Source organism: Acanthopagrus latus, chromosome 3, assembly GCF_904848185.1.
Source record: "Acanthopagrus latus isolate v.2019 chromosome 3, fAcaLat1.1, whole genome shotgun sequence".
Taxonomy (NCBI): Eukaryota; Metazoa; Chordata; class Actinopteri; order Spariformes; family Sparidae; genus Acanthopagrus; species Acanthopagrus latus.
In genome coordinates, this window is record NC_051041.1 from 5519204 (window position 1) to 5534427 (window position 15224).

The 15224-nt window shown below is 40.7% G+C and overlaps 2 protein-coding genes across 5 annotated transcripts in view; one reads left to right on the forward strand and one right to left on the reverse strand.

Annotated features, from left to right (window-relative positions):
- Positions 1-2919, forward strand: olah (oleoyl-ACP hydrolase). Of its 2 annotated transcripts, XM_037092985.1 has the most exons (8): positions 1-155; positions 242-416; positions 667-805; positions 890-989; positions 1514-1683; positions 1787-1869; positions 2193-2344; positions 2440-2919. In XM_037092985.1, exons 2-7 carry the CDS (start codon positions 287-289, stop codon positions 2333-2335), a joined length of 765 nt encoding a protein of 254 aa, XP_036948880.1. In that variant the 5' UTR covers positions 1-155; positions 242-286; the 3' UTR covers positions 2336-2344; positions 2440-2919. The 2 variants fall into 2 exon arrangements, with proteins under 2 accessions (XP_036948880.1, XP_036948879.1); XM_037092984.1 differs by having other exon boundaries at positions 2193-2919.
- LOC119016734 (sodium/hydrogen exchanger 3-like) overlaps positions 2893-15224 on the reverse strand; it is a 20419-nt gene continuing 8087 nt past the window's right edge. For 2 of the 3 annotated variants that reach the window (XM_037092937.1, XM_037092935.1), the window contains 15 exons: positions 8814-9116; positions 8399-8559; positions 7453-7531; positions 7111-7288; positions 6786-7006; positions 6490-6692; positions 6311-6400; positions 6147-6217; positions 5926-6055; positions 5378-5523; positions 5054-5177; positions 4546-4719; positions 4139-4193; positions 3959-4045; positions 2893-3717 (listed from right to left, as the gene is read on the reverse strand). In XM_037092937.1, coding sequence (XP_036948832.1) covers positions 3407-3717; positions 3959-4045; positions 4139-4193; positions 4546-4719; positions 5054-5177; positions 5378-5523; positions 5926-6055; positions 6147-6217; positions 6311-6400; positions 6490-6692; positions 6786-7006; positions 7111-7288; positions 7453-7531; positions 8399-8559; positions 8814-9036 — 2253 coding nt within the window. In that variant the 5' untranslated portion in view covers positions 9037-9116 and the 3' untranslated portion in view covers positions 2893-3406. Of the gene's footprint in view, positions 3718-3958; positions 4046-4138; positions 4194-4545; positions 4720-5053; positions 5178-5377; positions 5524-5925; positions 6056-6146; positions 6218-6310; positions 6401-6489; positions 6693-6785; positions 7007-7110; positions 7289-7452; positions 7532-8398; positions 8560-8813; positions 9117-10859; positions 11379-15224 lie in introns of those variants that run through there. The other variant, XM_037092936.1, reaches the window with a different exon arrangement.

Genomic DNA, 15224 nt, shown 5'->3' on the forward strand with positions numbered 1-15224 from the left:
CACCCTCCACACTGTAGATGTCTCCAGAATCCACTGGGAATCGTTTCACGATATTAAACCACAGAAGAAGAACAACCAGGAAGTGTAACACTTCAGCTCCAGAATGAGCAATTGCAGCTGTTCCTTTTCTTGGGAGAAGTTGATGGAGCTGCCAGGTGAGACTTCACATGTTCATAACCCTCCCTGTATATCTCTCTTCGAGGTGAATGACTTTAATTCTGCATGTTATTCCTCTTTTTAGGAGCATAAACTTCAGGCCCAGCAGATGTGAATCAGTTCAATTAAGATGGAGAAGATGATCAACTGTTTCAAGAGGAGGCCAGATGCTGTGAGCAGGCTGATATGTTTCCCCTGGGCAGGCGGAGGCTCCATACACTACGCCCGCTGGGGAAACGTCCTCAACAGCTCCATAGAAGGTAACTCACCTGGAGGATGTTGTATAAGTGCTGCACTTTGCTCTGTTTATCTATAGTTTGATCTATAGTCACAGTTCCCCTGAGGACTGTAAATATCGCTGTAATGTAATCTACAGTTTAATATAAGGAGTTATGGGGGTTCAGTCTTCATTATTATGTGATTTTACTGTGAAATCAAGGATGGTAGATGTGTAACATTATGATTATATTTGTACTTTACATGTTTTAATCCCTTTTCTGTCCCTTCCAGTGTTCGCCGTCAAACTTCCAGGCAGAGAGAGTCGAGCCAAAGAGCCCTTCTTCCAGCACATGCAGCAGATTGTGGACGAGGTTATTGGCGCGTTGTTACCGCTGCTGAAGGAGAAGCCTTTTGCTCTGTTTGGACACAGGTACAACAACAACACAAGTCTTAAAGGTGACCTCATATCTATTTCATTCCTTCATTTTCTGTTCTCTGTCCTGATCTGTTTCAGTTTCGGAGCCTTCACGAGCTTCGCTGTGGCAGACGCTCTGAAGAGGCTGCACAACCTCGAGCCAGTTCACATCTTCCTGTCCGGAGCCTCTGCACCTTATGTGAGTTCATTTATCACAGTTCTGCAGGATCGTTCGCAAGGGCTGCACAGTTAATGGAAACAATATCAAAATCAGCACGCGGCCAAGAGCAGAATCCAGAACACAGAAGGTAAAATGTGTGACAAAACTGTCCTCGCCTACTAATCCTGTTCTCCAGATGTACGAGAGAGTTTGTTTGGTACAGGCCCCAACGAACGTCACATCATCAATAAACTTAATCCACATCCTTTACTGACATCTGCCCATTTTTCTGCACAACATATCCTGTTTTTCGCAAATCATGTCTATTTAAAAACTCCTGTATAACGTATAGAGCAAGTCTTAAGTAACCAAAGGATCTGCAGGCAGGAAGTAGAGATCCTGCTCACTGTTGTTCACTATATCCGGAAGTAATTGGTTTGGATTCTGCCGGTTGAAACATCTGGTTCCATCTATTTATTCAACTGTTACAACACTCAGTTTAGGCTCTTTCATAGAAGACATAGATCGATGATATACTAATGATGTGTTTTTTTGTCTTCTAGTCAGAAACGCGTATCAACACCCCGAAGAGAAGCAACTTATCTGATGACGACTTTCTCAAGTGGATGAGTTCGATCGGAGGAACTCCTCCTGAGCTGCTGGCGAACCCTGAAGTCCTGAAGCTCTTCCTTCCTGCCCTGAAGGCCGACCTGCACGTTGTGGAGAACTACAGGTGAGCTGACAACTGTGTCACTCAGTATTTAACCACTGAATAATTTGTGAGTGAGAATGAATGACTGACTGCAGTAATTGGAGATTTGCTGATTTTCTCACAGGTGTGACAAGCCAGACAGTCCGATCCTCTCCTGCCCGCTCACGTGTTTTGATGGAAAAGATGACATTCCTCATGACTTACAAGGTCTGTCGTCTGATATTCACACACTCACTCTACACTGTTATAGACGGGGCTTATGTAAGGTTGTAGATGCATAAAGGTGAAGTTCAAGTCCTGTTTATTATTTCTTCATGCCGATGAAAATCTCAGGGCAAGTTTCAAAGTAGTGAAGCAGATGGTAATTTGTTTTAAAACTTAAAAAAACAACGTAAAGAAACATGAAATGGCTCCCTGCAGCTTGTCCCAGCCTCTGCAGGACCCAAGATCCCAAATTGATATAAAAAAGTTGTGTAAATTGTCCTTATCTTCATGTGTAACAAACTACATTCATGTGTTTTTATCAACAGCTTGGAAAAGCATCACGTCAGGAGATTTCACCGTCAGGATGTTCGACGGATCCCATTTTTACCTGAAGGATTCTGCGAATGAAAAAATTATCTTAGACTTTGTCACGAAACAGCTGGAGACATCAGAAATGGACTATTTATAATGACGCATGGAGAATCACTGCATGATGTGACTTTATTGGGTTTTTCCAGAAGGGTAACTTGAATGTACTTGAATACCTGTGAAATGAATCTTAAAAAGTCAGAAACTAGCAATTATAACATCATACTGATACAATTTCTTTATTTTTCGGTCGTGGAGGCAAATGCGGCATTTTAATTTTTACTTTATTCACCATTTCTGTAGGCTATTAGATATGTCGCATATTAATTAACATCAATTTGATGTAAATGTGCCAGATTTAGCTTAGAAGCTATTTTTTAACTACAGTGCACTTAGTTTTTTTAATTAATTTCATAAGAATATATTATAAGGCATTTTTTCTTAATAAATGAATCCAATGTGATTAATCATTAATTCGCAGTGTAACAGACTCCATAAAGATGAATTTATCTTATGTTTTTGTTCTAAATCCATATAGTTGAAACCCGTGTCCAGGCAGTCACAGTGTTCTTGGTTCGAGGTAGATAAAATATATATAACTGCTCACCTGTGCACAGATTTGAGATGCTGGAACTGTCCACATAATAACAAACTTCATTTGTGAATAAATACGTCTTTATTATACATATGACTATTTTACAGCGGTCTCATTCTTCACATTGAACTCAACCTCTCTCTCAACACACACGTTATTCAGATTACCGAGTTGGAATTAATTTCATAACACTCCAAATAAATCTTCATAAACAACACCAGTCATAAATAACTACATTCTTGAAAAAGGTTCCTGCATCTCATTCAGAGATCAGATTCTCCACAGGGACCGACTGGTTTACTATAAACCAGAGGAGATGTGACAATGTTCAACGTGCTGGTGAATAACTCTCGAAGGGTGAAGTTAGAGCAACAACTGAAGCTGTGCCGGAGCACAAAGGTTGAGGGATTGTGAATGTTTTGTCTAGAAATTCAGGACTATAACTAAACAAAAGCATGGAAAAGAAAACATTCCCTAGTCAATATATTGAGGGTAGATGGTGCAAAGTCTGAGGTGAGGTTCTGTGTCTTTGGCAGTCAGGTTAAAGGCAGCTGGAGGAGGAGGGGTGGCCTGCTGCTACAGGCGGCCTCTGTGCGGTGGAGGTGGAGGTGGAGATTGAGGTGGAGATGGAGGTGGCGGCAGCTCGTCGTCGTCCCTCTGCTGAGCGGCAGGAGCGTCGGCCAGCATGAAGGAGTCGGTGGAGTGGGTGCTGTTGCGGAGCGGAGCCAGGCGGCGCAGGTTGCTGGGCGTCCAGGGCAGCCTCACCTGGGCTCGCTGTGACGGAGCCACCATGCCGCTGTCGAGCTCCGCCTCCGCCAGCCACGGAGGGATCTGAACCTGGGACATGGGGTCCAGGTCCGGCATGAAGGCTGGGTTCTCAATTCCATCTGGATGAAGGAGAGAAATTTTCATTCACTCAAATACCTTAAGCTGAATTTACAAGTACTTCCAGCTTTAGGCTCATGTAGTGATACATTTGATGCCTTTCAAAGAGATTTATTTAAGTTGTTTTAGGTCAAAACAAAAAATGAATAAAACGAATGAAGCCAAAGCAAGTCTAAAGACAATAATGATCTAAATGCTTCTTCTCTTTAAAGATAGGTGGACAAGATGGCAGATTTCTGTTACCTCCTGCTCTGTAGGTGATCCTCATGGGGAAGGAATTCCTCGAAGCCTCGAGGCCAGAGGCGCTGTCTCCCTCCGAGAACTCAAAATCTAAAAGAAAAAGAAAAAAGAAAATGTTTTTTTTTAAAGTGACCGGTTCATTAAGTTCATTAAGTGACCGCTTACAGTGTTTGTAGTACAAACCTTCATCACCAGAATAGTAGCTTCTATTTTTGTCCACTGATTTTCCATTTGGCATCTGCAGGTGGAGCAGTCATTTTATTAGTCATATGTAATATATAAGTTTTCACTGTTAAGGATGGGTAATATTTAGAAATTTGGTGCTACTGTGATTTTTGGTGCGATACTAAAAAAAATGGAATTATTTAAATGCAGTCAGTGACACAAAGCTGTTAAATGAAACACTATTAAAGAGACTAAATTATCATTCAAATCCAGTTTTATCTGATCAAGAGTTTGCAAGATTAGAATTTGGTTTGGTTTTTTTTACCATTGTTACTGTAAAAACTGCTGAGGTTCAATAACCAGATCTGTGTAAAACTCGATGTATGCGAGAACTTAAGATTGTCTGATCAGAATGAATTCCTGACCTTTTGCTGCTGGTCTCTCTTTGTGTGCTTGGTGATGTGTTTTGGCGGAGCGACGCCCATCTTTGCAGACTTAAAGGACTCCAGCCGGCTCCTCATGGTCCTCTGGAAGATCTCCTGCACCTCGTTCTCATCCTTATTGACCTCGAAATGGCTCCGGCTGTACCTGTGTCGGTGCTACGAACCAGGAAAGAAGAGACAAACGCGGAAATTTGAGTGGTTACTTTTGACAAGACACACAGAACAAATATGAGTTCAGATACTGTTTTTAAAGGGACGCTCCTCAGATTTGTAACAAACTGGTCAAACTGGGGGGTTTGGGGTCCAACAGAAGTGGACAATTAGGAGGCAGGTGACATCTAATGAAAGAAACTAATGTGCCGCATCATTGGAAATGTAGGATACAGCATTTCTAGGGCTTGAAGTGTGGTAGACAAACTAAAAATCAGGATATCTTGGCCTCTGCTGCATCCAGCTTGCCATTTATCTAACTGGGACTGAAGATGCTCACCTGTTTCCTGCCCTTGTACAGGTGCTGCTGCAGCAGGTGGTGACTGTTAACGTCATTTGTTTCCCTCATACCGTTCATGGTCTGCTCGTGCATTTCCAGGCTCACCGATGGCACAGGGTTTCTTCTACACAAGGAAAAATAATGTCAGTTATTTCATGTCTCTATCACACTATTGTGGCACTGACTCAGGAGCCTGTGGTCACCAGGGGGCGGTGTCTGAACAGACATGCTGTAAGTAGATGTTTAATTAAAAGAGTAGATTAACCCCAGTTAGTATAACTTAGCTCTTCAGTGATCATGAATCAGGTCAAAACGTTTGCTCACCCAACGGCGGACATTGCGCCGTGATCGTCTGACGTGTCGGCCATGATGTCAGGCATGACCTCTGAGTACTCGTCACCAAACTTTTTCTTGAAGTCGACAAATGCGCTTTCATTGCGGATGAACTCCAGGGAGCCTCTGCGTTCACCCTGCAACATCGAGACCAAAACGACTTCCTTTAACAACTGCTGCTTCTAAAATGTTTCCTTAAGTCAAAATCAAAAATCATTTGTGAATCAAAAATAGGTAAGTTTGAGGAAATTTATAAGGAACATATCACAGAAATTGATATGCAAATAAATACATTTAAAAATGAATACATTAATAAATAAAATGGGAAATTAAACAGAGATGTAATGTATTACATTACAGAAAAGATAAAGAAATTCAGTATATCAGGCAAATCAAAGGAGAAATGTAATGACATTTTATAAATCAATTCATGTATATACTTTTAAAAGAATATCATTTCCGGTTTAATGACATTTCTTTCTTTATCTTTGATTTTGACTGTTTCAGTCCTCCGTGATATTCAGCATGTGACCCCTCACCTCAGCCACGTAGCTCATGGCATCTTTGAGGTTCAGCTGATGGAAGACATTGAAGATGCGGTCGCGGTTCTTCCTCGCCGACGGCTTCATCAAAAACCTCGACATCCAGTTCTCTTCAAAATGTTTCCACCTTCCCAGCGAGAGAGAGAAGAGTTAATTGCAACTGACTGAAACAGTGAAGACATTTCAATATTCAAATTGTTTGAAATGTCTTTACGTACTTGTCCCTCATGTAGTTGTGTCCTATCTGTCCGGATATGTCTTCTATGGCAACAAGCATGTGATCAAATGCCTAAACAACAAGAACAAAGATTTGGTAAAAGACAAACTGCGGTGTAACTGATTGTTGTGGTTCTTCCTGCTGTTTTTTTTTTTTTAGCTTTACCTTGTTCTGCACTTTTTCAATGAGTGTGAGCTCAGTCACTGCAGCTCTCTTCACTTTAAGCCAGGTGACCAGAGGTTTCATCGTTATCCCCTGAAACAGATTTTTTTTTCAGTGACTAAGCTGCAGAAAACAAATTTAGCGACTAACTTTTTCTAGCTACACGATAGAGAGGTTGTTACCTGCAGGATGACAGTGAAGTAGACCACGATGAGAGTAGTGCAGACCATCAGATTCTTCTCCTTTATCTTGTTCTCGTCCAGCATCGTTGCCAGGCCATATGCAACAGCCCCTCGCAGGCCACCGTAGCTCATAATCACCTGATCTATGAACTCCAGAGGAACGAGCCTGAACTTGTTCAGGATCCAGGTGAGGAAAAAGACACCTGTTGTAAACACACAAACAAACACAGTCTGTTTAGAGATCAGATAGTTTACTGTTTAAAGACAAAACTAAAAAACAAAAGACACAATCTCACCGATGATTCTGTACACAAAGATGAAGAGCAGTGTGAGGAGGATGAAGCCCGTGTTCCACACCCAGATGGATTTATCGATGGCCGAGATGCCGAGGAACACAAAGATGATGGTTTCTGATCCGTTGGCTAAAACCTTCATGACGTATCTGACTGTGGTGACGGACCTCTCGTCCATGTTTGCATTGATGTACTTTTGGCAGCACATTCCGCAGAAGACGATCCTGCGGGACAAAAACACACATTTCTTCTGTCTTAACAAAATCAACACAAAAAAACAGTCAAACAAATGAGGTTTTTTTTTTTTTTTTTTCCGTTGAGAACTCACGAAAGGATGGCGGAGAGTGAGAGCATCTCAGCCGTCAGGTAGGCGAGGTATCCAAAGACGAAGATGAAGCCCGCCTCGATGATCTGGATGTTTTTGGTGCATCTGGTCAAAAGAGAGATGAGCAGACCAAACACCAAGCCCATGAGGGAGCCACCGAACGCCACCACGAAGAAGGAGACTGGAAAAAGAGAAAGAGGAAACATGCATAGTTACTTTCATGTTATTCAGATTGTACTGTATTCTATTAAATGAACACTAATATCCAAAATAGCTCCCTGAAATCAACCCCACATGCACTCCTACAGTTTCCCTATTAATGGGGAAATAAATGTCGCTCCTCACTTATTCCTTTGATGATCTCCACGGCATTAATTTTGGATCCTCCCAGTGACACAAATGCATCAAAGACATTGAAGAGCACCTGAGAGCAGAGGAAAAAAGAGTTATAACAAGAATGGATGTGACTTGTGAATTGACCTCCAAATGTTTTGAGGACATTTTATTACATGTATTGTCAGTTATCACATTCACAGATGTGACGCGTTACGTGTTATCACAGCTCATCTACACATGATGAAGACCATCTGGGCTAAAAAAAAAAAAATCATCATGTTCATGTAGAATGAAATAAGAACTGGGAATGAAACAGCAGTGTGTGGATATTTTTCTGTTTGCATGTTGTTGTTACTCAGCAGCTGCAGATGTTCGGATGTGCATGCAACAGGGCTGCAACTCTTTTTTGTTTTCTCACAGTCAACTAAAATGTCAGAAAATGGTGAAAAACATCAGCTATAACAGTAAAATAATGACAGGGAATATTTTACTGTGGATTGAGTACTTTCACTTGTCATATATTAAATAGATTTGGCTGTCAGATTAAGGTTCTGCATGGAGGATGTTACTGTATAGTGTGGTATTAGTTAGTTTAATTGCGTAAAGGTTCCCAACAGCTCCTCCATCACCGTTCTTGAACATTAGAAAGGTGTGTACAGTGAAAAGTAAACACCGTTTACTCCCTTGCAACAATGAATAGAGAGGAATTCCATGATTCATAACAAATACATTAAATATTTCTTATTAGATCAACCACCTCAAAGAGCGCTTTGATGAGGGATTAAATTCAGGCGCGTTCACACTTTGAACAGCATGTTTGTTTTCTCTTAACACTTCATGTCTGTCTGTGTACGTTCCAGTGATGGATGTCTCTGCAAACTCACAAACTGCTTGTTGTTAGGCGACTTCAAAAGTCAAAAGCCCAGCGGCTGAGTAAGCGCCGCGGCATACGCACCACTGTCACGCCGTCGTTGAGCAGCGACTCTCCAAACACCATGATGAAGAGGACCTCGTTGACGTGGACCTGCTCAAACACGGCGAGGACAGCTACAGGGTCCACGGCAGCGATCAGACTGCCGAAGAGGAGATACTGCAGCAGACCGATGTCCAGGTCACCTGCAGGACACAGGGCAGGACAAAGTCTGAAGATGGCTTTTATTTGACAGAGCTGAGTGAGAAGCTGGAGGCCTTTTAACCACCCAACAATCCAATAACTGCCATAAAAATCCTGTCACCGACCCTCCTGAATGCACCATTTTGGTCCACGACAATTTCCCAACAAGTATTGGATGCATACCATAAAATTTGGTAAAGACAATCATCATCATCATCATCATCATCATCATCATCAGCTTGTGAGTCCCTCTTACCCATGGCTCCTCCCATGTGACACCCCCACAGCGACAGGCCCAAGCTGGCGGCGTTCCAGCAGGTCCCGATGACGGCGTAGACCAGGATGCCGCCCATGTTGCTGAAGAAGAGCTTGTTTGGCATGAAGTAACCAGCGTCCAGGATGATTTGGGGCAGCAGGTAGAAGAAGAACACCGTCGGCGTCAGCTTGAAGGTCTGCTGCTTGTCTGCACCCCAAATCATCCCACCCAGGATGAAGCCGAAGCAGATGAGCAGGGCGCTCTCCGGGATCACGTTCGTCACGTGGTGGTTCGACTCGATGACTGAAAGAAAGAAAGGGATATTTTTCTTGAAATTAGATTTTTCATTCAGCAACAGGTGTTGATTTATTAGACTGAGTCTTCTTTTTTCAATTGTTTTTTGGGGGCTTTTTGTCCCTTTAATATTTGATAAAGAACAGCGAGCGATTCTGACTTAAACAAATCATCACGTCTGGGAATCGAACCCAAGACACTGCCACGGACTCTTTGACAACGACAACATTTCAAACACATTACCTCATAACTTAACCATAAAACCAGAAGTATTTGTGCGGTTGCAAAATTTTGCAAATCATCAACTGTTGTGCTCGACTGTGAAAGTGTCACTTTTGTTCCCGGGCGTATGATTAACCAGCCTGGTGGTGCAAATGAAGGTTTAGAGATCTGTCCAGAGGTGAGGGGACTCAACGGCCTGACAAAAGTGTCCATAAAGATTATTTAATAATAAATAAACCAAGTGATGCATTGCAATAGAGCCATTTCAAACTGCTGATATCACTTTCCAGCCCTCAGGGTGAGACTTTAGTTGTGTTGATTTGTTCCATTTGAACGTGCCTGACTAGAAGAAGGTTTCTCATATTTCAGTGCTGTGGAGCCCAAACAGCAGGATAATCTTTGTTAACTTCTGACAATGTGGGGAATTTCCTATTCAGTGCAAAAGTGCAAAAAAAAACAAAAACAAAAAAACATAAGCAACTCTTCTGTTCCTGGGAACATCATGCTGAGTTGACCGTTCTCTGCTGCAGCCAGACAATATCAAGTGAATATCATGGCGGACTGTGAACGACCTGAAAACCCATTTTCTCAATCAGCTTCTAACTATTTGTAACGGTGTCTCATAATATATGAACGTAAACATTTCAGCTAAAGTTCGAGCAGTAAACATGTTATTTTACATTACAGATTTATGTATTTATGTTCCTGTTCTTGCTGCTGTCGCTGGTTTTAAGTATTGTACTCAGATGAGTAAATGATGTTTTGCATCTAATTGTTGAATCTTATTCCCAGGATGTCAAATACCAAGATTTTCGGTTAGTAAATCACCATAAATAATCTTCAATATCCCTCAAATGCTTTGAAACTAAAGTCAACTACATTGAACAAGCCTGTAACAAATGTAAGGAGTAGAAATTACATTTATGTGTGTTAAAATGTAGAGAGCAACAGTAAAGTCTTTATTCAGAGTTTGGCAATATTTTGACATCAGTTATGTGGTTGTTTGATTTAATGTTCCTATCAGTCTGTCAAATGTGGTCAAACCAATAAATCCTTATAATCAAAGTAAAGACATTTCAAACTTCATGTGTTGGGATAATTAAAGTAACATTTAAGCTGAAACAATATTTCCAAGGTTTATAAAAATGTAGAAATAAATCTTCCCTCCTTTCACAAAGCAAACTTTTTAAAAGAAATATTGAGAAAATGTTTTAGTTTTTTTTTTTGGTAAAAGACAGAATTGAGATCAGAATGTTTCATTATGTGTGACAAAAGGACAACTTTGTGATTATTCTACATCAGGTGGGATAAAAATAGCTCAGCGTTATCTTCTGTGATAAAGGAATGTGTCAGACTGCAACATCCAAACTATGTGTGACGTAACTCCAACAGGCTCTTCTCAACCTCTATTCTTACCTCATAAGATCAATAATCATGTGAGATGAGAAACCCTGGAAAGTTTTTTCTGTCTACTTCCTGAAAAAAACCCCTCTGAGGTACATTTTATAGCCTCAGGTGTTTCTTACGTACCCATTTTACCCAAACCAGCCACCAAAATCCATAATACGATGATATAAGGCGCCTCCACGTGGTGCCACTTAAAGGTCACGATGGGGATTCCTGTGATGATGGAGTCATGGCCGTGTTCGGTGTGATTCAAGCTCGATTTGGACTCTGATGGCTTCAGTGGGGATTCTTGATGTGTCAAGGCCACGTCCCCGTTCGCCCTCGTGACCCCCGAGATGAGGCAGACCACCAGCCACAGGTGTACATATCCAGAGCCTCGCATTTCCTCAAATAAAGAGTGAAAAGGGAGGCTGCACTCCCCCCGATAAAGTCCTCTGTCTTGTGCCCGTGCAACCCTCCGATGTCAAGGTGAACTGTCTGAACCAAAGCCAGACTGAGGTGCCGGACAGCGTGCCACACTTCTGAATCCTCCTTTTTTGTTATGGCTTCCTGTGTCTCACTCACTCACTCTATCTTCACTATCTTTTTCTCTTTCCGTCTAGTGCTCCATCTTCCTATCTACGTCCTGTCCGTCCTCCCACAGTTTTGTGGTCAGAAGTGTGCAGAATCCTGGACTCAGCCTTTTATATGTACAGTGTCTCCTCAATGAGCAAGGTTGTGTGTGTGAGTGAGTGTGTGTGCGAGCGTGCATGCGTGCATGCACGTGTGTGTGTGTTTTAGGTTGAAAGATTAAAGGAGGAGTCCAAGAAAGGTCTCCAGTTATTCAGTCACATCTGAAACACTCACCGGTCATTGCTTTGTTTGTGCTTCCGCTCTCAAACACATTCAGTCACGTTTGTCGTGACATGCGGAGGAGTTGGGGGGGTAAGTGATGAGGCAGAGGTCATTTGATAGATGTTGAGCCAGTACCTTTATCTGTTCAGAAATATTTCCATTGGGTTCATCTCACAACTTTGCGCTTAGTAATGATTGACACTGATGTTACTAATTCCTAGTTAGACTCCCTGGTCTCTTGACGTAAGAGAAATGAGAAAACTGTCCTCTAATGACTGTCTCCCTAAATAAACTACTGCTATGATACAATGGAGCAATGATTCAGTTACTAAGGTTATGAAAAAGTTTTGTCTCTGAATGTTTAATAACAACTTTAGATCCAAAATTTAAAAAAAATCTCTATAATATATACAACACTATGCACGTTTTTTAAAGGATCAGTCCAGTGATATTATCTCAACAAGCCAATAATGAACTATGGATAGAGCTGCATTGTTTCCAAAAACTGTTTTTTTTCCAAACACAACTGCCACACCATTGAAACGAGGCACATGTTCTTTTATCAAGTGTGTATCAATCCGCAGCTGAAAGTAGTTCCCAAAAAAAGGCAGCTCATCCCTGAAAGTAAAACGTTGTGCAAGCAGCTTATTATGACGCATATTTACGTTTAATGTCAGCCAGCGCCCTCTGGTGGTCATAGTAATTATGACGGCTGCAAAGGAGGATGTCAAGGTATGTAACTAATATACGTATTATGACCTAAACCTTGATCTTTTCCTAAACCTTACCATAAATTTTAGATTGAACTAGATAGTGAGGCCTGGTTCATACGCCAAGAAAGTTTTCTAGCTTCCTGGTTTACTTCCTGGTTATGCACAAGTAACTCAAAAACGAAGGAAGGGTCATGATGAGTCTCGGTTTTGGGTCAGACTGTGGTGACAGCTGTATTGAAGACGCATGGAGAAACACACTAAAACCCCAAATATCTACGTTGTCTGACTTCTAATGAAGAAAAGCCTCCAGAGAACACTGTGTAGTCATAAGACATTATTATAGCTGTACGTGGTCAGTTGTTATCAGCGGGCTTGGGCTGAGTGCCACAGACAGATTAGAGAAGTCGAAACATTTTAAGAGAGCACATTGTTGGTTTTTGTCTTTCTCATGAAATTTGTCGAGTGTAAGAAGATCAGCGGTCTTATCTTCAAATGACGATGACATATCTTTAAAGGAAGTAAGCTAACACAAACACCTGTCCAAAGGTGCTTTAGCCCACATTGTGAAATGATCCCTCTGTAAATACTGTACCGAGCCCATAAGCACTGATTCACAGGACTTGTTCTGTTATGACTGGATGTCTCTACGAACAGTCCCGTCCTGTTTGAACAGAACAAGAGACAATAGTCTCTTTCTTGGATAAACTGGTTTAATGATTTGATACGTCAGCTTTCACACAGGTACAGGTGCGAACCACTATGCCTCCACTAACACCCAAGTAACGGAAACATCTCAGAGCTCTCGAAATGAATTATTTGTTAAATGAAGTTATTCATCTCACAGTAAAGTCCATATAATTACTAATGTATGAAAACTTTTCCCAATGGTTTATTAATAATGAAAGCAGCTTCATACCTAATGGGCATTGTGCGGTTTTTAAAAGCTGTAAATCATCCTTATGAGAACATTTATCCACACAGCCTGCACAGTCAAGCATGAAGTCCCCTGTTCAGCCTTATTAACTAATGACCTAATATATCTTACTTAACAGTGGCTGGCCTTGAACTTAAACCTTTAAATCGTTCTAAAGTGCCCAACGCCATGCGCACACTTTTAACAGCTAAAAGAGAGGTCAACTTCATGGTGAAAGCGAGAGGTCGCCTACAGGTTGTTTCCAGACTGGGAGGGACAGTAGCGCCAGTTAAGGATTATTGTGTTATTGCGTGTGAAAAATCAATTTTTTACACAATGAAATGTGTCATTTCTGACCTCATTCGGCAAACGCTTCAGTCTCACGAGATGTAAATATTGATAACCTAAGTCATGTTTCACCTTATGCAATCCTTGTGAGAAATGTAAAATCGGTAATCAGTAAAATTATCCTAAATTACAACATCACCAAGACATTAACATCATCACAAAAAAAAAAATGCAATTAAATGGTCCAATGTCACTGAACTGAGAAAAACGTAAAGGTCCTGTATTGTAGGAAGTGAGATTTTGTGTCTGTTTTTGATTATAAAGCAGGTTAAGGTGTCTTCTTACACGCCAGAGTTAAGATGATTGACACATCATGTAGCCAAAGAGATGTCAAACACATAAAATATATAGTTTAACTTTAAAGCCCTGTCCCTGGAAGTTATACAAGTTTATGTAGTTTTGTTTTTATAGGCTGAATAGGCTGTTTATCCATATAAGTGCTTGTTCTTGACTATTCTAAATGCATTTTTGAGGTCACAAAATGGCAATTTTCACCAGACGCCTGGGTAATTCTTGAGAAAATATGTTCATTTTCAGTAATGTTAATAAATTAGCATTTGGACATAATGTAGGTTTGGGTTCTCTAGGTAACAGGGGAGGTTACGGGAAAATTTAACAATTCAATGTGTTCAAACTCCAGTAGATTAATGCCAGAATACCTTCATACAATTCATCTTATAGCCTTTCAAAAGAGCCCCACACCATGCATCTACTACAAATGGTTCAACAACAACTTTGAATTTACTTTGGCTTGGCTGGAAAAGACATTTTAGTTTAATGTTAAGTACATTTCCAGGAATAAGAACAGGTTAACGCATCTTAACATCTAGTAGACTCCCAAAATCAAAGTATGATCCTGAAAATTGAGCATTATACCTTTAAAATTAAAACAAAGATGTGGAATAATCCCGTTTTGATAGTACAAGAAGTTTCCAGACACTGATGAATGTTTCCGTTATGTTCATGTACTGACTAACAGGTGAACAGGAATTTATTGTGTATTGTCCTTTAATTAGCACAGAGCGGAGGGTAATAAACCTGCAGTGAGAGGGATGAAAGAAAGCACTGTAAATCTCTTAAGAGGAAACAAGATATGAAAAAAAAAGGCTGCCTTTGTCCGCATTTTAGCGAGGTACGTTGAGTAAGCATAAAGTCAACATTGATGTACGTGCACATATTGTGTGTTTTATGTAAGATTGCTTTATGTTACATTTTATTGCCGACCATATCAGTTCTTAAATCATATAGAAATGCATAGCTCTCTCAAAAAAGCAGTGTGTATGTTCACTTTCTCAACGTATATAAAGTTAAGTTCAGGCTAATAGAGAACAAATTCATCACGGTGCTGTCCAGACTTTACAATCAAACATTTATGAGTCCTTTTATCTCTATATCCACAAGTTTAATCCCTACATGAAACAGCAGACTTAGTGTCAATGTTTGCCTTCTACACAGCCTTTGCTCTTTTTTTTTTATTGTTTTTGTTTAAACCTTTTCAAGTGTGAACTCTAAATTACCTTAAGGACGTGTGTCGATTCTGATAATGCTTTCTTGCAGTCTTTCCAAACATAAAACTCGCAAATCGGTTGTTAGATTTAAATAAACTTAAAGTCACAGAGTGTCATTTCAGACTTTAGAGGTCTCTCAATCAAAACAAAAGATGTAGTTTTGGTGTGTTCA

Bases quoted from the DNA above. Each gene is read 5' to 3' on its own strand.
- olah (XM_037092984.1), top strand. From the start codon at position 287: ATGGAGAAGATGATCAACTGTTTCAAGAGGAGGCCAGATGCTGTGAGC. The intron at 1,684-1,786 runs GTGAGCTGACAA...ATTTTCTCACAG, and splicing joins CACGTTGTGGAGAACTACAG to GTGTGACAAGCCAGACAGTC. The intron at 1,870-2,192 runs GTCTGTCGTCTG...TTTTATCAACAG, and splicing joins CATTCCTCATGACTTACAAG to CTTGGAAAAGCATCACGTCA.